This window comes from Haliotis cracherodii, unplaced genomic scaffold (assembly GCF_022045235.1).
Source record: "Haliotis cracherodii isolate W230 unplaced genomic scaffold, xgHalCrac1.p SCAF_3, whole genome shotgun sequence".
Lineage (NCBI taxonomy): Eukaryota > Metazoa > Mollusca > Gastropoda > Lepetellida > Haliotidae > Haliotis > Haliotis cracherodii.
In genome coordinates, this window is record NW_027266286.1 from 9,996,487 (window position 1) to 10,019,810 (window position 23,324).

At 40.5% G+C, this 23,324-nt stretch overlaps 2 protein-coding genes across 2 annotated transcripts; one reads left to right on the forward strand and one right to left on the reverse strand.

Annotated features, from left to right (window-relative positions):
• Positions 1 to 306: 306 nt before the first annotated feature.
• LOC139474346 (xaa-Arg dipeptidase-like) lies at positions 307 to 8,631 on the reverse strand. Its single transcript, XM_071257328.1, has 6 exons — positions 8,233 to 8,631; positions 7,866 to 8,014; positions 6,624 to 6,766; positions 5,696 to 5,850; positions 2,378 to 2,621; positions 307 to 1,471 (listed from the first exon to the last, which is right to left on the reverse strand). Exons 1-6 carry the CDS (start codon positions 8,599 to 8,601, stop codon positions 1,323 to 1,325), a joined length of 1,209 nt encoding a protein of 402 aa, XP_071113429.1. The 5' UTR covers positions 8,602 to 8,631; the 3' UTR covers positions 307 to 1,322.
• Positions 8,632 to 18,505: 9,874 nt separating this feature from the next.
• On the forward strand, positions 18,506 to 23,324 carry LOC139473598 (uncharacterized). The gene is made up of 4 exons (XM_071256271.1): positions 18,506 to 18,604; positions 21,733 to 21,797; positions 22,208 to 22,495; positions 22,688 to 23,324. The coding sequence occupies exons 1-4, from the start codon at positions 18,506 to 18,508 to the stop codon at positions 23,322 to 23,324; spliced, it is 1,089 nt and encodes a 362-aa protein (XP_071112372.1).

Sequence of the window (23,324 nt, forward strand, 5' to 3'; positions counted from 1 at the left end):
CTCGGGAATATACTTCAATACAAACATGTAACACTTCAGAGGGACTTTGGACTTTGAGAGCCTCAAAATGTGGGGAGATGACAGTAGTAAACATACTTCTTTTGGTTGATTTTTTTTTGTGTTTTTTTTTGTTTAACGCCGCACTCAGCAATATTCCAGCTATATGATGGTAGTCTGTAAATAATCATGTCTGGACCCGACAATCCAGTGATTGACATCCTGAACATCGATCCACGCAACTGGGATACGATATGCATCTGCCAAGTCAGCGAGCCTTACCACCCCTGATCCCGTTAGTCACCTTTAACGGCAAGCATGGGTTGCTGAAGACCTATTCTACCCTGCATAATCATGGGTCACATGCTTCTATGCTAAAGTTCGGGCACCTCATGTGATATCAGTACAATGCAATTACATTTATAAAAGTTACTACTTATTCAGCAGACGGCAGACCATGAGCTTGGTAGCACCCCAAGGCATTCCTACTGAGAAGGGTCAGTGAATGTTTTTAATGGATGGTTTGCATATGGACTTGAAGCCTTGCAAGAGTAACTGCTGTATAGATGTTATGGATCCTTATTTCATTCTTCATACAAACTTCATCCATGATGATGCTCTCACATATATTTCAATTCACAATGTACTAAGAAGTCTCGGATAGATGACACTATTTATAGACAGCAACTTCTTGGCCAATATTTCAAAGCTACCTCTTGCGCCTTCATCAGGTGACATTAATACATGACACTTTTTATGGATAGCAACTTCTTTTATTCTTTGGCAAGATGTTTCAGAGCAACTTTTGCTCCTTCATCAATATCTTTCTTGAAGTCTGTCTGCCTTCATACTGTTGTACTGTACATTACCATACTCCCCTCCTCCTTCACGCAGTGGATGGAACATGTTGGAGCATAGACATGAGTTTCATGTGACCTTCTTTCACAGTCAAGACAGCAGCCCGTTCGTCCTTCTGAAGATAAGGTGACACCGTGTCTACAAAGCAGCCTATTCCTGCTTCTGGAGATAAGGTGACACCGTGTCTACACAGCAGTCTGTTCCTGCTTCTGAAGATAAGGTGACACCGTGTCTACACAGCAGCCTGTTCCTGCTTCTGAAGATAAGGTGACACCGTGTCTACACAGCAGCTTGTTCCTGCTTCTGAAGATAAGGTGACACCGTGTCTACACAGCAGCCTGTTCCTCCTTCTGAAGATAAGGTGACACCGTGTCTACACAGCAGCTTGTTCCCACTTCTGAAGATAAGGTGACACCAAGTCTACACAGCAGCCTGTTCGTCCTTCTGAAGATAAGGTGACACCGTGTCTACACAGCAGCCTGTTCCTCCTTCTGAAGATCCTGCTTGAACTGTTCCTGGATCTGTGGGATCATGTCCGGGTTCTGGAACAGGTCAATGACGGTCATGGCCAGGGCCTTCCCCACAGACAGCGTGTAGCCCTGCGCCTCCTCTCTACCTTCAGGAACAAAACATCAGGACTATTATGTTGAACAGCAAGTATGAACCAAAACATCATTTGAATTAACCTCATGTTGGGAAGAGCACGACCTGTAATGGTGGTGAGGAGATGCATGTGAAACAATGGGAGCAGATGTTGAAACGTGGCGGGCATGTTTTGGCTTATGTGGTCCAACGCTGAGACAAAGGATCAAAGTATTAGGGGGATTTTGTTCCCGACAATTGAACATTTTGCTTATTATTGGACTTTGACTTCAGCTACTGAGGAAATGTCCCGCAACTCTCTGTGGCTGTGTGATGTCCTATTCAAGTCCTAACAAGTGCTCAAAAACACTTACTTAATATAAATAAGTTCAATGAAAACTGAGGTGACCAGTAACCAACTTGACATAGCATCACAGACCTCCAAGAATCATAATGACATATTTAGGCTACATTGGACTCGCAATGCATATTACTGACCCCCATTTCCATTGTTTATATTTATGGCTGCAATAACTTGCATCAGCTAAAACCCTAATAGACCGTGGTCTAGTGGTAGAGCATCCGCCTGGAGGGCGGAAGGTCCGGGATTCGATCCACGGCCGCGTCATACCAAAAGACGTTAAAAGATGGTACTTGTTGTTACCCTGTCTGGCACTCGGCATTAGGGGCTAAAACAAGGACTGGTCGGCTTGGAGTCAGTATACTGTGTCTGGGTAGGGTATTCATGTTAAACTGCGGCATGCTATCTCAGTGAGCTAGCACTATAAATCGGCATCAGTCCAGACTAGTACAAGCAGCAACACACACGACACACACGTCGCTATATAAGTGCAATAATCTTAGACGCGATGTTAAACCCCATTTCACCCCACCTCAACTAAAATCCTGATTGTTACATGATATTTACTATTCACCATACCTGCGGCCTTGGCGAAGTCTACTGAGTGTCCACTGGCTGTTGTCCCGAAGTGGAACTTGGGGTGTATACTGGGTACGACATGCGACACGTTGCCCATGTCCGTCGAGCCTCCCTGCTTGGCGATCTTGGCCGGGTCTTGCTCAAACTGGATTCCAACTTGACTGCCGTTTGTTTCGTACAGCGCTGCCAGGATATTGTTGCTCATCAGAGCTGAGTACGGCTTGTCATCAAACCGACACTCCACCTGGTAGAGGGAGGGAAAGAGGTTGAATGAAGTTCTCAAACTGCTTACCAAACACTGACTAATCAGGATCTCTGTCAATACGGACAAGCTGACAGATGGATAACTGACAACACATTCAAATTTAACAAAACATTAAAGCATTGATGCAGGTGAGCTAAGTATTGAAGCATTTTCTTCAAATATCTGATTATTACCCACATTATAAGGAATCATGTTTTATTTTCCTGAAACTATTTTTTTAAGGTACAGTGATCCCTCGCTTCAAAGCTACCTTCGGGTCCAAATAATTGTTGAGCATTGAAGATGATCAGCGGCTTAACAAAGGTCGAGTCGTAGGTGGTAGATGACCAACAAAACAGTATACATGCTCTGCCTACCTAACACAATCTACGTTGTAGGTTTCTGAGTTTCAAAAAAGATTAAAAAAGAAGTTACTTATGATTCATAGTGTTAAAAAAGATTTCTTCAGGTGAATAAGCAGGTAGATCTATAAAAAACTTGGTCAATAAAAGTATGAAATTTTATATAAATCATCAACAGACATTAGGATTTACCATTTAAAATGTATTTCCTGCTCCCAAAGGTCTCGTTTATATGCAGAGATTAAGATTACCGTGTGTATTTTCTCGTAACTAAAGCCGGAAATAGCAATCAGCTGTGCACACGTTTCCTCCCAATCTACCGGTGATTCAGTTAAAACGTACCTAGTGATACCACTTTAAAGACATTTGATGCAATGGTCGGAAGAAATTGTATCTGAAATTATTATTTTATTTGGAATAATATATTCCAATATCGTGTCATTTTAGTTGCAGCTTCCACCATATATACTTAAAATTCGTAAGAATTATGAGTTTATTGAAAATGTTAGTAAATTTTGGGAGCCATGCTTTACTGTGCGCTATAACCAACGTAGCGCTATATTGATGGGCGCAATAACGACGGAACACTGTATTGTATGTTAAATCAAACTCACCCTATCTTTACCAGCTCAAACAAGAACTTGTTAGAATTGACATATTGTTTCAGAAGAAAGTATCAGTTCTAAAGCTGCATCTTGTTGATGGTACTCATTAATCTTGACTCAATCTTACATTGTTTAAGTTTGTCTTGTGAGATGACATTCTGTAAAAGATGAGGTACATAGCCCAGGGGAGATAACTCATTGTTTGCTTTAATAGCTGTTACACCAAACAAACAGTAATAAGAAGTGAAAACATAAAATAATTTCATTCATTGTGCCATCATCGCAACTGGCAGTCTCCAATCACAACAAACTTTAGTCTGTCTGTTTTGCAGGGAGGGGGACGAGAACAAGATGGTCGGGCTAAAAAACATGCTAACTGTAAATAATCCTGTGTGTGAAAAAGACGACATACGCACCACAAAAAAGAACACATGCAAGTATCATGAGACTATAGGATTGTGAGCATGGTATCATGATACACAACAGATTGCACAGATGATGTATCGTCCCAGCCCCAATATGAACTATATAATAAATTGTTATTAAACCCACGTAACCTATATTTTCGTTATTGTTGTTTTCCTTTAATGACTAACATGTCAGTCAAGACTGGTTAAAGCCAAGTACCAAAATTTAGTAGCCATCACAGACATTTTCAACTATCACCAATAATTTTATGTACTTTTTTGGCGACTACCAAGACCAAGCTGATTGATTGAGAGCAGCAGGAAGTCAACAGTGAATCCAAGCTCTTACTGGAGCTCTGACTGTTTTGTTATCCAATGAAATTACATAACAGAAAGGAATGCTTTAAGGTTATCCAAGCAAATTCAGTTTGCGTATATATATTTTGTCAAAATATTCAGCTAAATACCATGTTAATTTTGAGTGACTATTTCTCCAACAATGACTCAGACAGAACAACCATGAATGCCTAACTAAAGTTGTGTAACAAGACATAAATTTGTCTGTTGTTTAACCCCGAAATCAGCAATATTCAAGCTATATCACAGCAGTCTGTAAATAATCGAGTCTGGACCAGACAATCCAGCGACTGACGTCATCAAGCATCAATCTACCAATTTGGATATGATGACATGCATCAACGAAGTCAGTGAGCCTGACCACCTGATCCCTTAGTCGCCTATCAGGACAAGCATGGGTTGCTGAAGACCAATTCTAACCCGATTAAACAAGACATGAACATCACATTTGCTGGTTTATATTACGGGAGCTTTTGTGACAATATTAAGTCTCACCGTGCAGATGTGTCATTCTAAATTCATGAACATTACATTTGCTGGTTTATATTGTGTGAGCATTTGTGACAATATTAAGTCTCATTGTGCAGAAGTGTCATTGTAAATTCATGAACTTCACATTTGCTGGTTTATATTGTGTGAGCATTTGTGACAATATTAAGTCTCATTGTGCAGAAGTGTCATTGTAAATTCGTGAACTTCATACTTGCTGGTTTATATTGCGTGATCATTTGTGACAATATCAAGTCTCATCGTGCAGATGTGTTTTTGAAAATTCATTGTGACATAGTAAAACTGAGTATTACCTGATACCTGATTTCATTACCTGAAACACATGTGGTTAAATGTATCATATCAACTGGCCATGTCGGCACAGGACTACAATACAGTGAAGACAAGCAGAGTGATCTCCCCTTACCGAGTACTTGAGTCCTCAGTAACCATGATAACAAACTCTGTAACCAACTTGGCCTAGAGTACTCAAGTTCGAAATTCACACTAGTCCTAAAGTCTGAAAATATAATATTGTGCTGTGGACAAATAAAATTCTAGTGATGGTAGTCCTCATTCAGAACTTGAAGTCTTATATTCTGAACGACTTCTCAGTGTTTTCATTTCGCTACAATTGTAACTGAAAAAAACTGACAGAAATTGTAAGCTAAGTAAACATGTAAGTGAAATTAGGTTAACACTTTGCCTCTGCACTAGTTTTAAAAAAGACAAATTCTGAACGCTGACATCAGGCATCAAGCTTTCGTAATATCAGCACAAAATTGTGTGCACACTAACAAATACCTTGTGACTCACATTTTGTAACTTTCTAGTTGTGACTCTAAGACACTCACAGTACAGCCGGTGGCTTGAGCCGCTCCGTGTACACAGGCCTCGAACTTTGCCTTCAGGACTACTAGTTCCTGGTCCGTGGGAGCCCTGATCATGTATTGCAGCTCCGTGAACTCAGGGATGATGTTTGGCTTGGCTCCCCCATTAGATATCACACCTAACATTGAAAACAGCACGTAGTTATCTGCAGCAAACTGCATTAAAAAAAGTTAAAGAATTATTTGAAACAACATTTGATTAGATATAACAAAATTTTGAATTACATTATCATAATAACATAGGCAAAGGATTGTTGTCTGAGATAAATTGATGACGTAGGCAGTATTTTGATTGCATATGAACAATTTTAACTGATTTTCTTCAGCGAGTGAATGTTTCTTTCATATTCCATCCATATTTCAGCTCTGTAAATGATCAACTCTGGGTCAGGCAAGCCAGTGATTGACCACAGATCCCCCCAGTAATGGTCCACAGTAAGATTGTTGTTACCCTGCCTGCCGTTAGGCATTAAGGAGCTAAAACAAGGACTGGTCGGCTCAGAGTCAGTATACTGTGTCTGAGTGGGGTATTCATGTTAAACTGCGACATGGTATCTCAGTAAGCTAGCACTATAAAACTGCATCAGTCCGGACTAGTACAAGCAGTCACACACACACACAACATAACACACACACATCCATATATATCATTTGATTTTTCTATCCTGCTCTTGACTATCAATCATTCTAAAATATTCTTGCATGTGTTTGCTGTATAACACCTCACCTCACCTCACCTCACCTCACCTCACCTCACCACAACCAGATCTTACAACCAGGACAGGACACTGTCAACCTCTCTGCTATGGAATCTCCACAGGGTATTGTCTTGGTAAATAAATATTCTCTGAAACAGATCATCACTTTTATTTTTTGTGTGTGTTGTCCTCACCATGGATCCTCCAGGAGGGCTTGATCTGCTGCCTCAGACAGGAGATGTTCTGGTAGCAGAGAACGGCAGCATCAAGGGCGTTCACCCCATTCCACGGGAAGCTTGCAGCGTGAGAAGCTCGGCCTTGGAACTGAATGGTAGCTCTAAATGTGCAACACGAGCGAAACTGAATAATTGTTTTGATTATTTTATGTTTACATAACACCAGTGATAAGGGTAGGAGGTGATTAAGAAGTTGTTTATGCAACGTTTCTTTGTTCATCACACCAACTTCAAAATGCGACTCAGAGAAGTTAATTGATATGGGTAGAAAGACTGAGTTGGTGAACGTCAGGGATTTATCTGGGATTCTAAATTAAGTTCCCTTGGCAGGTAAATTGAGAAAAAAATGTGATATTGTTTAAAATTGGATATTTTGACTGTTCTTTTTTTTGTCATTTGCTGTCGACTTGGGGCCAAATATCGGCTTCTCAATAAATCTCAATCTGAGCTGGTCTCAATAAATTCCTGCAGGTCTTAGAAGTTTACCACTACCATGAGACAATGAGCACTGACAAACATAGAAACATTATCAAAGCAAATCTGTGATTTCAAACCCAGAATCAAAGGTTTCAGGTATACACTAATGAAAACAAACTTAATGAACTTATAACTGTGATAACAAATATAAACTTGTATCAACCATGTGATAGAGATTCTAAACAATACTGTTTCTGCTGACTAGTGTATTGAGAAAGTGACAAGAGCTGTTCTGGTGTACATTTGTGTACAATACCCATATCCTCAGTTGGGCTGTAACAATTCCCCGATACCTACAATATCATCGATACATAGGTACACACGATACTTGAATTGTCAGTTTGTGAGAATGCAATACACTATAAATAGAACAGGAACTAATAGAGTTACTTCCCTTTGTGGCAGAAGTAGAATAGCGCCACCTGTAAGCATGGCAGAACACAACGACGTGGTAGCTGAGGGCGCGCCGACTAACTGTTACATATAATAACCATCCCTTCATTTAAAATTGTTTTGTTCTTGTGGTTTTCTTTGTTAAAGTTTCTCATAAAACAGTAAATAAATGTACAAAGAAAGGTGTTTTGGAGCTGTAATTCAGCGATTTCGGAATTTCTCACTACAGTATTTGATGTGTATCGTGATACTGGTAGTATCGTCAGTTGGTATCATGATACTAATCGTATTGCAAGATACCAGGGATACTCTAATCCGTAGTGTACTTACTGGTTCATGGCTACCATGACAGGCCTGGGAAGATTGCACTGGGAGGGGTGCGCCATCATGGCCACATCAACACCACTGAAGGCCCCTGCTCGGATCAGGTCCACCTTGCCTCCCCCTCCCTCCTCCGCCGGGGTGCCAAGCACGGTCAGCTGTGTAACACGTACCACACTTGAGTCACTCACATCGTCAACAGAGAGTTGCCTCCCCTATACCAGAAACATCATTTCTGCAATTGCGGTCAAGTGTACCAGAAGTATTGGTTTCATTAATGCATTTTGGGCCTGAAGTCAAATATTTGATTACATTTAAGCTGATAGTGCCTTAATTTAATATCCTAATTTATATTCAATTTCCTTGTATTCCTTGCCTTGCCAAGAGTTTTTCCAGAAGCCTCCATCGCTGCCTTGGCTCCTAAAGCCGTTGCCACGCCGACCTCTGCTATCAGGTTGTGTCCACAAGCATGGCCCATCCCAGGCAGGGCATCATACTCACACAGCACTGCAATATTAGGCCCTCCATTGTCAGTACTCCCATGGGTTGCCTTGAAGGCTGTAGCAACCTTGAAACTCCTCTCTACAGCAAACCCATACTTCTCAAGCAGATTTGTGAGCACCTCATGAGCATGGAATTCTTCAAAGTTTAATTCTGGATTGTCATAGATTTCTTTGCTGAGGGCTTTGAGATCTGGATATGCAGCATCAATGGCTTTGCATGCAGTGGACTTAAGATCCTCCATGACGGCAACCACTCCAGGCTATTGCAGAAAGATGTGCTGAAATAGTACACTGAAATAACAGACAATTGCGGGCAAAATATTCCTGAATGCATATCAGTATGTGACACCAATGCCATCCTATTGGTGATAGTTAAACATCATAAGGACTAGGCCTGGGACGGGTAACTCGGGTACCCGGGTTGGGTGGGTACTGAGTAGGACCCGGGTACCCACAGGACTACCCGGACCTGTGGTTAGTCACGTGATTATATTGTTTAATGGCAAAAATCATCTAGAACTCTATGGTTACACTATAAGTGATAAATATTTTCATTTCTTTCTGACTTTGCACACATTCAATCTGACTTTATATGTTTGCATAATGATAAAACATCAGTCATCGTCAGTGTATGCATGACCAGATCGGATTATATGTGTATCTAAATTATATGATGAAAATTCAATATAAGTGTATGGTTACACTACAAGTCACTAATGTTCCCATTTCTTTCTAACTATACATGCATTAGTTCTGACTTTCATGTTTGAAAGAAGATAAAGCTTCTGTGTTTGCATGAGCAGCTTGTTGCGTACATGTATCTAAATCCTTTTGGCCAGAGCTCCTGTAAAACAATTCCTAACTGGACTTTTTTAACCCAACTTTGAGATTTTCTGTTGGAACCCGGGTAGGGTCATGTAATTGGGGGTAGGGTACGCGGGTAGTAAATCTGGACTCGTCCCAGCCCAAGTATCAAAATGGCTTGAAAGTTTGTTTGTTTGTTGTTTAACGCCACACTCAGCAACATTCCACTTATATGATGGTGATCTATAAATAATCGGGTCTGGGTCAGACAATCCAGTGATTGACATCATGAGCATCGATCTATACAACTGGGACACAATGACATGAATCAAACAAGTCCATGAGCCTGACCAACAGATTCCATTAGTCGCCTCTTACTACAAGCAGAGTCACCTCTTTTGGCAAGCATGATGGGTTGCTGAAGATCTATTCTATCCTGCATCTTCACGGGTATCCAGTACGGCACAAGACAAGTCCAATTCCACAAACCCAGCTCCAATGCAAGACATGCATAGATGATAAGACTTGAGTTTGTTGACTTGTTGACGAGAGAAGCGTACAACTCCCTTTTCCTAGGGTACATTTGTGTATTCTGATTTTGGTCAGTGTATATTTCAGTATCAGCTTATATATACAGAAAGGTAGGTTGGCCTACCTGAGCAGCTCCTGGGCAACCCTGTACGACCCATTTTAGGAGGTACGACAAACACTGAGTATTTGAAAAATACTACTTCCCAGAGACAGAACAGGATGGTGAATCAACCAGTTTGGCCAATGATGAAATTTTCAAATGAATACGCACCTTGATGTTACTTGTTAGATTTAGCTCCAACTTTTAATGCGACTTAAGTTCTGAGTTAACAAGGTTACGGCCTGTAAGGTAACCTAGACGAGAACTTCCTGTAAGTCACGTTTGGCCGTGACAATCCAACACGAAGTTAAAACCTTGACTGAACGTCGTCTGCAAATGTTCAGATGTCCATGTGTTTTGAATATGACGCGTGATGTTCCTTGTGAGTAACTTGTGTTGGAGGTAATACGTATGACAATAGCAGATCCATGTATCAAATCTGATTTCAATTAAATACAGCACCAAATTTCAATTCTATGTCATGATTAACTGGACCTGCCTTTACATCTGTGGGACTAAACCGCTGTAAAATCTTACCCAGCTGTCGCTCAGGCTCCTCACAGCGATGGCCCGTTCGCGGAGCTCTCTATATTTTACCGAGAGTGTAACGAAGGTGTCACGCGCTGGGAAGGAGCTTGGCTGTCGCTGTTCAAAGGGGAGTAACTCTCAATATTATGCTATCTTGTTATCAGAACAAAATGTGTGCCAGAAGTCGGATCGAGCCCCATCAGGAAAATGGTTTGATCAGGGTGATGAATTTTTATTTAAGTTTCCATTGTAATTGATGTAAAAAATCACTTTTAGAAAAGGTACTCGTAAAATTAGAGGTAAAATTATAACAAAAACGTGGCATAAATGCAATTCGCATTTCTTTTCAAATACTCAATAAAACTCGCAAATATGAACAGGCGTGTATTGCACCCATTAGAATGTATACGCAGTTGTACTCAGTATATCATAAAAAGGGTGCAAACATTCGTGAACAACTCGTGTAATTCATGAATAAGACAAGTGATGTGACGGGGACTGGACAATCCGCACCTACGAAGATCCGTACCCAGTGTTCTTTGGCCATCTTCCCGAGGCAAGAGAGTTAACTGACTTTAAAAGTCCAGTTTCCACCCTTGCCGAACTAGGCTGCAATTCCCCGGCTCGATCGTAGCGCCACCAGTGGTTATTACCAGTTATGTCCCTTCTAAGCCTCTCATATGGACCAATCAGATTCCATTACTTGCATTTGTTTCAATCAAAATGGCGGCGCCCAGTCAAGACGATCTGATCGATAATCAAGATCTATATTGTCATAAAATTGGTCTTACATCGCGAAGTGCATCAAATCACGCGAGCACCTTGATTAAAAACATTAAAATGTTTGAAAAATATCTGTTGACAACGAGTTGGCGGTGCACATGCTTTGCAAATCCTGCAATCGACCGACACCTGCACAACAGTTTACGAACCGGATTTCGATTTCGTTGCGCGATTTTGATTGGACTATGCATAGACTCGTTAGCCCAGCCAAAATGTAACTCGGTAATACAAGCCAAGTTCGGCAAGGGTGGAAACTGGACTATTATAGTCAGTTAACTCTCTTGCCTCGGGAAGATGGAGGACACAAGCTGAACAGATTTCTTTGGGTAATATACGCACAGTATTCTGATACTTTTTTGGCCTTTTCAACAAATTCACATGCATTTGTAAGCAAATAAATCACAATGAATTGCGTTATGGTGATTCAGTTGGCGCATTTTACGTAAATGTGCAGTGAAGCTCTGGACAAAACAATATTGCAACAATGTTTGAAAGAGTCGATTCAAGAGCTCATAAAATCATCAGACCAAGGGCTATCGTCGTCATTTGAGACGCGTGGAAACGACGCTGATATTCTCTTTCGTGTACTACTCAACATTTGATAAGGATATTGTGATATCATACTGTCACGAAACTAGAGGACACCAACTGATTTAGAATGAAGCTGAGCATGTTTCATTTCCTTGAAAAAATAAAATATAGAATTATGTGCGCATGCAAATATATCTATCATCATCATCATCATCATCATAATCATCACATGGAAACTCAGCATACCCCTTGTATGATTGAATAGTATACATTTCTTACCAAATACGTCAATCGTCTTTGATAGATGTGGTTTTCAATTATAACGACAAATGTATACACAGTGAAATGGTCAAGAAAACCTCGCACAAACGTTTTAAAATAGCCAGGTGAATATGATATTAAAGACTGAAAGATGCGCTGAAGATAATCACTTATTCACACTTTTTCTTGCGTATTATTTCTTAAGTGTTATTACACCCAGTCTTCTATATTTTTGGGGTAAAATTAAGGAAACTTTGGACTAGTTCGTTAAAGGTGTACTGTATTTGCGGGATCAGCCCGGGAGGGTTGGGTTAGCGTGTAAAGGAGCGAGGTACGTTTGTTGTGCCCTTGAACCTACAATGGTCTTAAGTCTACAATATTCATGAGCGGGCGTGGCTTATGTATGCACGTGACACTATCTTCCGCAAAGCTAGTTGACGTCTAACGAACGCATCGCTGTCTCGGCTGTCATTGCGTGATACGATGTTTTACTCACAATCTGCACATCAGGTATATAAGATGTAGTTTATGTGTCTTTGAACATTGTGCTGTACCGTATTTGCGAGCCTCGACTTCGGGCAGATCGAAAGTTACGCGAATTACAGAGTCAACCCAACTCGCCTATCTCCAAAACATTCAGTGATGCACAGTAGCCTTGATCGAAACATTGACATGTCTTTGCTATTACTTTCATACCCAACACAGTAAAAACCTCTTGTCACCAAGCTCCGTCCTTATACACTACATCTTTCTCCACTTGTTATATGCAAGAGAAAAGCAATCTCTGAGTATGGCAAAAGTTGGTCAACCACAAGATACAACTATATGTTTTAATTTCAGAAACCCTGATAAGTGAGTGAGTGAGTAAGTATGGTTTTACGCCGCTTTTAGCAATATTCCAGCAATATCACGGCGGGGGACACCAGAAATGGGCTTCACACATTGTATCCATGTCGGGAATCGAACCCGGGTCTTCGGCGTGACTAGCGAACGCTTTAACCACTAGGCTACCCGACCGCCCCCTGATAAGATTCCAGGAAGTAGATTAATATGTTGTCCCAGAAAAAGAGTTATCATGCGTGTAATATAAATATATAAAATCAAATCCAAATGGCGACTAGAATAATGTTTATTAATATTATTAGAACTTGCCAAATCATTTTTTTTTATTTTTAGACTGGAGTTGGCTTTCTTTCTCCATTTATTCTTATGTTTTCTGAGAGGTTCAGGAAAGTGCAATCCTCTTTCTGGATACAAAATAACCATATGAACAGAGACTCTGAGACACTGTCATTTCTGTACTGCTTAACTATTGTCCTCATACATGTAGAATATATAACAAAAATAAAGTAAAGCGTATTACATACAATTCCAGGTATTAAAGTGACACAACTTTATCTCCAATCAATATATGATAAGATGCCCTATCTGTATAAAATCTGTCCCATGATAATCAGATCTGTCCTTCTGTCAGACAATGTTTTAATCCCGGACTCAAACTATTTTAAACGTATTCATGAACGCTGCACAAATATCCACCATCGATGTTTTTTCGAATTGTTGATGTGTGTTTTTCTTCAGTATTAGTGTATATTTCTTTGAGAACATACGTTCACTTATATTCAAGAAAGACCATTGTATCCAGAATATGACTTTTGTTTTTGGTTTTCTGGTTTAACGCCGCATTCAGCAATATTCCAACTATATGACGGCGGTCTGTAAATAATAGAGTCTGGACCAGACATTCCAGTGATTGAACTCATGAGCATCGATCTACGCAATTGGGAAACGATGACATACATCAACCAAGTCAGCGATGACATACATCAACTAATCCCGTTTGTCGCCTCTTAAAATTACGACAAGCAAAGTCGCCTCTTATGTATGATAAGCATGGGTTGGTGAAAACCTATTCTACCCCGGATCTTCACGGGACCCGACTATGATGAAACCATGTACTCACATTACCTAAGGTTTGAAATAATACCTTACGCTCTGTATTTGCTTCATAAATCATACATGTTTGACATTTCCATTGAAACGAGATTAAATGCACTGTGCTTTTTAACTGCTATAACTATGAATTGCTCAGTAGAAGTATAACGCTAAACAACTGATAGTTATATCAGTGATAATGCACGCTGCATCTGAGCTCGTATTCCGTTACGCTGTATATTGTACATATTTGATATTGATATTAGAAATTCAGGCATGTATAGTGTTGACGTCGTTGCTGTCAATGTACACGTTCCTATCAGGAGAGGATCTCGTATATTTAGCCAGTCCTATTGTGTACTGTCAATAACATATGTTGAAACTAACTGAATGTACTGATGTGCCAGCAAGATGGTACTCCATGATATAATTAAAATATTGTTCAAAGCGGCGTTAAACAAAAGTCACTATCAATTGCAAATTCCATGACATCATCAACAGAAGGCAAATGGTCATATCTCGTAGACTGTTGCTTGTAGATTTACACATAGGTTCATCCATCAAGTCCCTTTGATCTTCAAAACAACCGGTAAGTGTTAACTTAAAATGTCCACAATCACGTAACCTATTGTATCGCCCTTGTCACAATTGTCCGCTACGTATGGAGCGTCGATGGATCTACACTCAACATGTTGCTGATGGCGTTGGGATAACGACATCTGTCACAAATAACGCACAACTATCAGAAGAACAGCTCGCACGTGTAAACAAATCCGTAGAAATCGGCACCTTTTTTGTGCAAACTGAAATCCCCCAAAGATCGTGGGCGTTGTTCGAACAAAGCGCCCGCGCCTCCCGGTGTGATAATTCCACGTTTCTCGTGGTTCGCTTCAGCGCTCAAAGAGATAATCATGGGTAAGTAACCGGCGCCATTCCAGAATGGGCTTATTTACACATTAACTTGCGGTAGGTGTGTTTTGAGAGGAAATACTTAGGGATATTCTCACATATTCCCAGTCTGCCTGCTCCCCATTATTCAATACTAAATTAATGTGGTTTGAAATTGATTTACAAGAGTATAAAATCTTGTTACATATACACATTTGAACAGCTGTATGTATTTAGTGTGATTTGATGTATCTGCGTATCTTATGGATGGTTCAGAACTTAAGTCCAATCTATTTTGTTTTTTTGACAAAATATTATAAAAATAGAAGACAGCTATTTATTTTAATTGATATGGCACAGTAATATTATTCGATATAATACAGTAAAGTACGAGTTTTGAGTGTAATAATCTGATTCCGTTTCATTCTTGAATAAATTAATGTTAAAGTAGTGTTTTTTAAGTGTTTTTTACTTCGTGTTTTTGACCACGACACACCACCCCCACCCCCATCCCACCCTCCCTTGGCTTTCAATGGTTAAACAGACCATGGTGATGTATGCATTCTGTGCGACCCAACTGACTGAAGGATGGATCTTTATAACTCATTATATTTACACCATGAGCACCCGATCTGTGCTTCAGCATAATTGAAAACGTCCCGGTGGCATTAAAGTGGATTAGCGTGACTGGAACGCGTAATGAATACACGTGTAAATCAACATAATGTTTGATAATTTCATGGTTATATTATTAATATTTTGTGAATTCTACTCGATATGTCAACTAATTATGCGTTAAAATACCATTGTCTGGTTTTGCACCGTGCATAGTTTTCCTATCTCTAATATGAAACTGTATTTAAATGTCTAGACCACGTGGAATTACTAGGTATGAGTTAGTTCACCAAGTGTCGATTATGTCATGTTACTCTGTTAGACTCTGCCTGTAATAATCTCCCGATTAGACAAGCACATTGCGCCGCTTGAAATGTACATAAGCATGATTGGATAAACCTTTGAAGTGGCCGGCTTATCGGACCCCCCGCGAAGCTTGAAATTGCCAATGATAATTCTCATGTTCCTGGTTAAATGAGTACAAATAGACACGGCCATTAATTTACCGAGTCCACACTTTTCCACGTTACACGTACTTATTATCGTTATCACTCGCGCGAGGGGGAGGGGGAGTGGGGTCATTATCGCTGCCATAAAAAGATCTGAAAACAAATACTGCTGGTATAGACATAAAGCTATCTTTGAAGAAATTAAGTAAACGCGATCCTCGAGATCAACAGGAGAAAAATAAATCTCGATGATCCTACAGAATGCAAAATATGTGACTGAAAGCGTTATGTCAAACAGTGTCTGTTTGACACATGCAGGCAATCGGGCACTCTTAGCTTACAGGGCATTGGTACAACATTTTGTATGTAATTAGTTGTACGAGTTTGTATAAAACTGGTAGTTCCGTGTGAAATCCCCTTGAATAACGTAACAAATTGAAATATCTGTGACCTAGCAAAGATATCCTTTACAATGTCAATCTCACATTGTTTCGTTATGATTTTGTTTGGAGTAAATATTTAACAGTATATTTCTGAAATCCCTATTTGACGACAAACACGTGTATCTTTTAGTTCTGTTGTATTTGTATCAGTACTGCCTCACGAGATGCAATATCGTTTCTATGCATCAAGGATCCTAACAAAATTTCTTTTGTAAAACCCGATGCAAAAATATTTTCCCAGTACTTTTTTTAACATTTATATACTCCAATGACAAATACGGCCCAGACTGATACCCCATATAGGTACAATGTATGAGGCCCATTTCTTGTGTCCCCTGCCATGATTTTGCGCGAATGTCGGTAAAAACGGCGTAAAACCACACTCACTCGCTCCAAAGAAAACCATTAAATTGTCTAAAGCACCACTTCATAGGGAAACAATTTCTCAATCCAAGAAACGAATTACATTTGCCAAACCATTCTTCAAAATTGTTTTTTTAACAAGACTAATTTCAAAGAAGAGTTCAGATACGCTTGTCTGATATCTTAGCAGGAGGAAAGTTTTTACCTAATTCTATCTCTTTACGAGATACATAAGTTACTGCAGTGCAATTATTTGGTGACGAATGATGAAGTCGGTCCTTTTCGTTTAGCCATGAACACCTTTAAAATGGCTATTTTGTTAAATAATACCCCGTTCACATTCACAACATTTACTAACGTAAGTAATTTTACACATGTGAACATGTAACTATACATACGTGTGTATATGTAAATTTACTATGAGTTCACATGAAAAGTATCTTAGGTGTTTAAAATAAAGTATGTACATTGTTTAGGCACATATATTCGTCAGTCTGTTCACGACTTTGAACACAGAACAGGTTGTTTTCCAATTAAATGCGAAGAGCGTTACTTCACCGAAAGTTTTCGCATGAAGCAACATGTGTTTGATTTATTTTGTACACAAAGTTTTGACTCCTTGAAACCAAAAGAAGACACCGTCAGCTCAACTCTGTATATACGCCTAAAAGTTGGCAGCTGTTGACAATTTGTTTGGTGTTGGCTAAAGAACAGATATTAATCAGATCATCCTCTTACGTTGACATAAACCTTCACATTGCAACATATACACACAGTACAAATTTACATTTACATTTGCACCTGCTCCAGACATGATGCAAATTTGCTCCTGGTGTAAATATGCACACATGAGTAAACGCGTTCACATGACACGTATGTATTTCTACACACGTAGGCACATACATATACGCACATGTGTATTGAGGCGCATGTGAACGGGGTATTAGACAACCAGGCTCGTTATAACTAAAAAGTGACTGTTGTCTGTGATATAATAATTGTAGGATAAATCTACAATTTCCGCAAGTCTAAAAATTGGCAGTATTCATTTTTTTGTGGGTTTCCTTTCTCTGTTTCTACGATCAGTTCAGCCTGTTAACTTTTCTGCAGTATTTAAAATTCGTAGAATTTATTTAGAATATATATATTTTATGAAAACAAAACCAGATATAAATACAAAAGCAAGTCTAGCCAGCTCTAGCTGCTCTATTATCAGCACCAGGGAAATTATTTGTTTTTTATTTCAGAGGAGAGAAGTGTATTGTGGAATATAAGATTTCATAGACATTATGTTAGTATAAGGTGGGTTGGAAGAAGACCTTTACTTTCAACATGTTACAAACCCGTCTTAACGGAGGACAAACATAAAGCATTTGAATTTTTTTTTTAAACATAGGCATACCAACAACAAAATATTGTCTGTTATGTGGTATTCAACCCTTCAGTCCTCTTTGTTCGAATTTACAGCAACATTCATTCCTTAACATTGTTTTTAAAGCTTCCGGAGAAACTGCATACAAGTAGATCTACTCGTATCTGTTATATTGTGGACGTTAAACTGTTTTTCTGCCTCTGAACCATTCGTGACCAACTCGTGTTATTCATCTTGCAGGTTACGGAAAGATGCGAGCGGTGGCGAATGGATCCGCACCTACATTGTATTAGGCTGTTTAACTGTTCTTGCACAACAGCCGACGGATGACAGTTTAATTACTGTGGACGCGTGGAGATACACTCGAAGTGATGACTAGGTTACTAGGTTGACCGTGTGGAACTCTGGGTAAGAGAGTGGCGTGGTGACTCACGCTGATTGGCTGTTTCTCATGACGTCACACTATTGTCCCGGCGAGTTGCAGAAGCGGGACGTTCGATTACATCGACTCTGATTGCAACGCTGTCAAATATATTTGAGACAATGGCGAGTAAGATCCACATTCCCCAGTCGTACTTCCGGAGACTCAGGAAGTGGTGTTCTCGACAGGTCCGGAGATTCTGCTGCACATCTCGAGTAGCGGTAGGTTTAATTATTTTGTTCGTGAACAAATTTTGGAAAGTCCTTGATTTTACTCATCTCAGTACAGTACGCATGCTACGACGACTTTACGAATTTGTGACGTGTTATTGCTGTCTGAGCGTAGCCTCTGATGAGTTTGGCCTCTCGAGTAACAGTGACTTTGACAGCTTCCGTATTGCTTTCCGTTGGTCTTTGTATTAAATCGAGTTGAATGTTTCTCGAAATTCGACAATGAAAGTCCAGAGTGCGATGCACCAATGTCTTACATTTGTATACAAATGATTTAATAGTATCAATTGCTTTGTGATCTGTGATGGGGAAAATGGTGATGCATTATGGTGTTTGCAACATACAGATGGCTTTCAAACCGTGAGGCGGTGGGGTAGCCTAGTGGTAAAGCGTTCGCTCGTTGCGCCAAGGACCCGGGTTCGATTCCCCATTTGGGTGCAATGTGTGAAGCCTGGCGTGATGTTGCTGGAATATTGCTAAAGGCGTGAAATCATGCTGACACTTATCTTCTTTTGTTTCAACCCACTTGTCGTTTTTATATGATCAAAATATAATGAATATGGGCGTAACACCACAATTTTGAATCAGTTAAAATATAACCTTCGCCTTTATTTTGCACTGGTTGAAACGGGTAAGAATACTGCTAATGAATGCTTGTCGTAAGAGGCGACTTACGAGATCAGGTGGTTAGGCTCGCTGACTTGGTTGATGCATGTTATCGTATCCCAATTACGGGGATCGATGCTCATGTCAGTCACTGCATTGTCTGGTCCAGACTCGATTATTTACAGACTGCCGTCATATATAGCTGGAATATTGCTGAGTGCGGCGTTAAACAACAACCAAACAACACTAATATTGACTTTCAAAAGCCGAACATTGTTTTGTTTCCATTGGTAGTTGGGACAGTTTCAGTTGTATAAGCAACGCAATTCGTAGTTGTAGTAGCAAGAGCAACCGCAAGAAGAAGCCGGAGATGATGCAAACATTTGATTTTTTTACGATGTATAAGAATTTACTTAGAATTGTTAATTGATCTTTCTGGAAACTTCCTTCAATTGCATTTTAAATATATAAATATATATATATATGACAGTTGTGTTATTTTCTTTAAAGATTTGATAGCAAATACTTTCTTGTCGCATGACATTTTTTGAAAAAATCGTCTTATCGTTTGACCTGAATTCACATTGATGAACAAAGTAGAAAAAAACAAAAGAATGAAATCAAATACTAGAATAGAATATGCCGTGTAAGAAACTAAATGTTTTAGCCTGAATTAACATGGATGAACAAAGTAGAAAATTAAACAAAGAATGAAATCAAATACAAGAATAGAATATGCAGTGTTAGAAACTAACAGTTTTAGTCCACTGGTCCTTATAATGATAATATATAGCAAAACTAGCCCTTATGATGCCTTTACTATTGGGCAGTTTGGCAAGGACCATAGGACTAGTGCCAATTTCTAACGCTGATATGTATATGTTATGATTTCTGAAATGGTCAGATTTGTGATAAGTGCTTCTGGCACCGTTAACTACTGCATTGTCGCTGCATGGAGTATGTACGCCTCTCGGTGACAAACTCTGATTGGCTGTTTCTCATGACGTCACACGATTGTTGCCTTGGGTTGTAAGAGCGGGACGTTCGATTGCAAAGCAGCTCGAGTTGATACCGACGCTGGCAAACTTGTCTCAGGACAATGGCGTGTAAGATCCACATTCCCCAGTCGTACTTTCGAAGACTCAGGAAGTGGTGTTCTCGGCAGGTCCGGAGATTCTGCTGTACATCTCGAGTAGCGGTAGGTTTCAGAGTAATGTTCAGGAACAAAATTTATTTGGCACGCATGCTACTACAACTTTGCGACAGGGGACTGTGACGTGTTTTGTGAACGTCATAGTGCTAAAGGTAGACCAATTTCTGAATAAAGTAACAGCCATACAAGGAGCATCATTTTGTAAAAGGCTTAATAGCTGAATTAGATGTAGCAGTAGCAACGTAAGGCTCCGACCGTGCACAAACTTCGATAGCCTCGAAGCATTCAAGGATGATAACCTTGTCTAGTAGCAGCGGTGGTTGAAACTGTAGCAGCAGAGGGAGTTGTTACGAGGGCGGCTGAACAAAAAACAACATTCGATCGTAAGAGGCGACTAATGGGATCGGGTGGTCAGGCTCGCTGGCTTGGTTGATGCATGTCGTCGTATCCCAATTACGGTGATCGATGCTCATGATGTCAGTCACTGGACTGTCTGGTCCAGACTCGATTATTTACAGACCCCTAGCTGGACTATTGCTGAGTGCGGCATTAAACAAAAGCCAAACATTGTTTTGTTTTGTTTCCATTGGTATTTGGAACATTTTCAGTTGTATAAGCAACACATCAAACAAACAAACAAAACACCCCAATGGGTGAGCGAGTGTGGCGCGCCACTGTTTTCAGCAAAAGAACAATAAGGTTATACTGCGAACATCACAATATTGATCACAATTGTTTCCATGTGGAGAATCGACACCGGGTATTCAGCCACATTTTCTGTGTGACTAGCGAAGGCATCTACTTGGCTACCATCCATACATCAACAATAAGAAGTGGTAGTTTCAGCAGTATAAGTACTTGTAGGCCTATTACAAGTACAAGTAGTGGTACAGATAGCGGTAGCACTAACAGCAAGCAGTAGAAATATAGTAATAACAGTAGTACTACAAATGGTAAGACAAGCAACGGAAGTAATAGTAATAGTAGAAGTAATGGTATTAGCAGTAGATCTAGTACGTAGTATTTTAGGAGTAGTAGTAGTAGAAGTGAAAGATGTAGTACTACAAGTAGTAAGACAAGCACAGTAACTGTATTATTATTATAAAAGTACTAGTTGAAATTGTAGCAGTAGTATAATTGTAGTAGCTGGAGACATAGTAGCAGTAGTAGTTTAGTAGTAGTAGAAGTAGAAGTGAAAGTTGCAGTACTACAAGTAGTAAAACAAGCACATAAATAGTAGTAGTAGTAGAAGTAGGAGCAGTGGTTCAAGTAGCAGCAGCAGCAGTCGTACTTACACAGTGGGAAAGGAGGTTGTTGTCGTCATTTCCTGAAAACTGATACTATGATATTTGCATTACAGGATCATAAGGACTACCTTTACAAGGAGACACAGGAGGCAGATCTTCCTGCAAGCTCACAGAATGGGTAAGCCGTTTAAATATGTTGTCCTCCCAACTCCCAACTGGCTCAGCATTCGTGCTGTCATTCCCTTGGTATATCAGAGTAAGGGCGTCTTCCTCAAGTCCGTAGTTAACTTTTTTTGGACAGGAGGGGCGGGGGGGGGGGGGGGGGGGGGGGGAAGATTCAAATAAAACTGTTTCTATATAAAAAAAACCTAGGCTGGCTACGACACTGTTCCTTCCAGTACGTGTAAAACTTCTTTTTGTTTTGATGTTAAGTCACATTACAGTGACACAGGAACATGTTTTTACTCCACGCCTCGTACGTGACATGTTGATGTTTCAACATAACTAAACTGTAGTTCTTGAACTTAAGCTGTGCCTCATATTTAAGTTCTTAGTGTGGACCTTCATATTTCTCTCTTTATTTTGAAGGTCACAGAAGCCTATCCTTGACTTAAAGGGCTTCCTTACCCCCACCCAAGGGGATTACAGCTCACACCCTCGGGCTACTCTTTGTGGGTGTGGTACCCCGACCGGGGAACACCCTCTCCTCCCATCAAGATCTGCGCACACAGCCCAGACCGCCAGGGAACTCCCACCCACGTCCAGCCAGTCAGCTACAGAGGTCAAGGACACGGTGGAAGTGTCCGGTCAGCCTGAATGCAGACACACCATCCTCGGACACTTCCACCAAGGCCACATTCCAGAAGTGTGGAGCCCGTAAGTGAAGTGTATAAACTAAATATTTGTAATTTTGGAGAATTATGTACTACTCAAACATTGCAGTCAACCATTTAGGCATATTTCGATGAAGGAATTTAAACAATCCTTTTTTTATTTGAGAACAACTTCGAAATTCCACTTTTTAAAAGTTACTTCTGTGAGTAAAAGTTCTTGTTTCTTTTCTTTCAGATCTCGACATCCAGGAACCCAGTGCACCTCGGTGGCATTCACCGCCATTGTTGCCAGTGCAGTTGTTCCTGCTGGTCTGTGGACTCCAGCTACACTGGACGGGGTCCTCGTCATGGGGGACCGTCTTCATGACGCCATCCTCGACACCATGGGAAGCTGGGCTCCTCTCAGCAAACATCTGGCAGCAGACGAAATGTTGGAGGAGCCTGAAGACTCCCAGTCGAGATGGCCTGTCCGGTGCGGCCGAGTCTGCGAGATGCAGGGACTTCTGTACCCTGGCAGCATGGACTCGAACTCCCTAACAAGTCAGTTGACCTGGGAGTGGATGCCAGGCCAGCCCCTCAGGGAGTTTGGGGATGCTGTGGGGAGGGTGTTTAAGGCCCAGGACTGTCAGGGAGCCATTATCACCTTTGATGGCAGAAGCTCGGCCTTGCTGCAGAACCCAGCTGGTGGCTGGATGGTTGTTGACAGCCATGCCAAGGATGTTTTAGGCGCCACTGACATTGATGGGAAGTCGAGCCTTCTGAGGTTTCCTTCCCTGAGTCAAGTGGTGGCTTATTACAGTGGCATGGCAGTAGGACCCACTCAGTATTCGCTGACAGGGTTCAAGGTTGAGTCGATGTCAGAAGGGGGATAA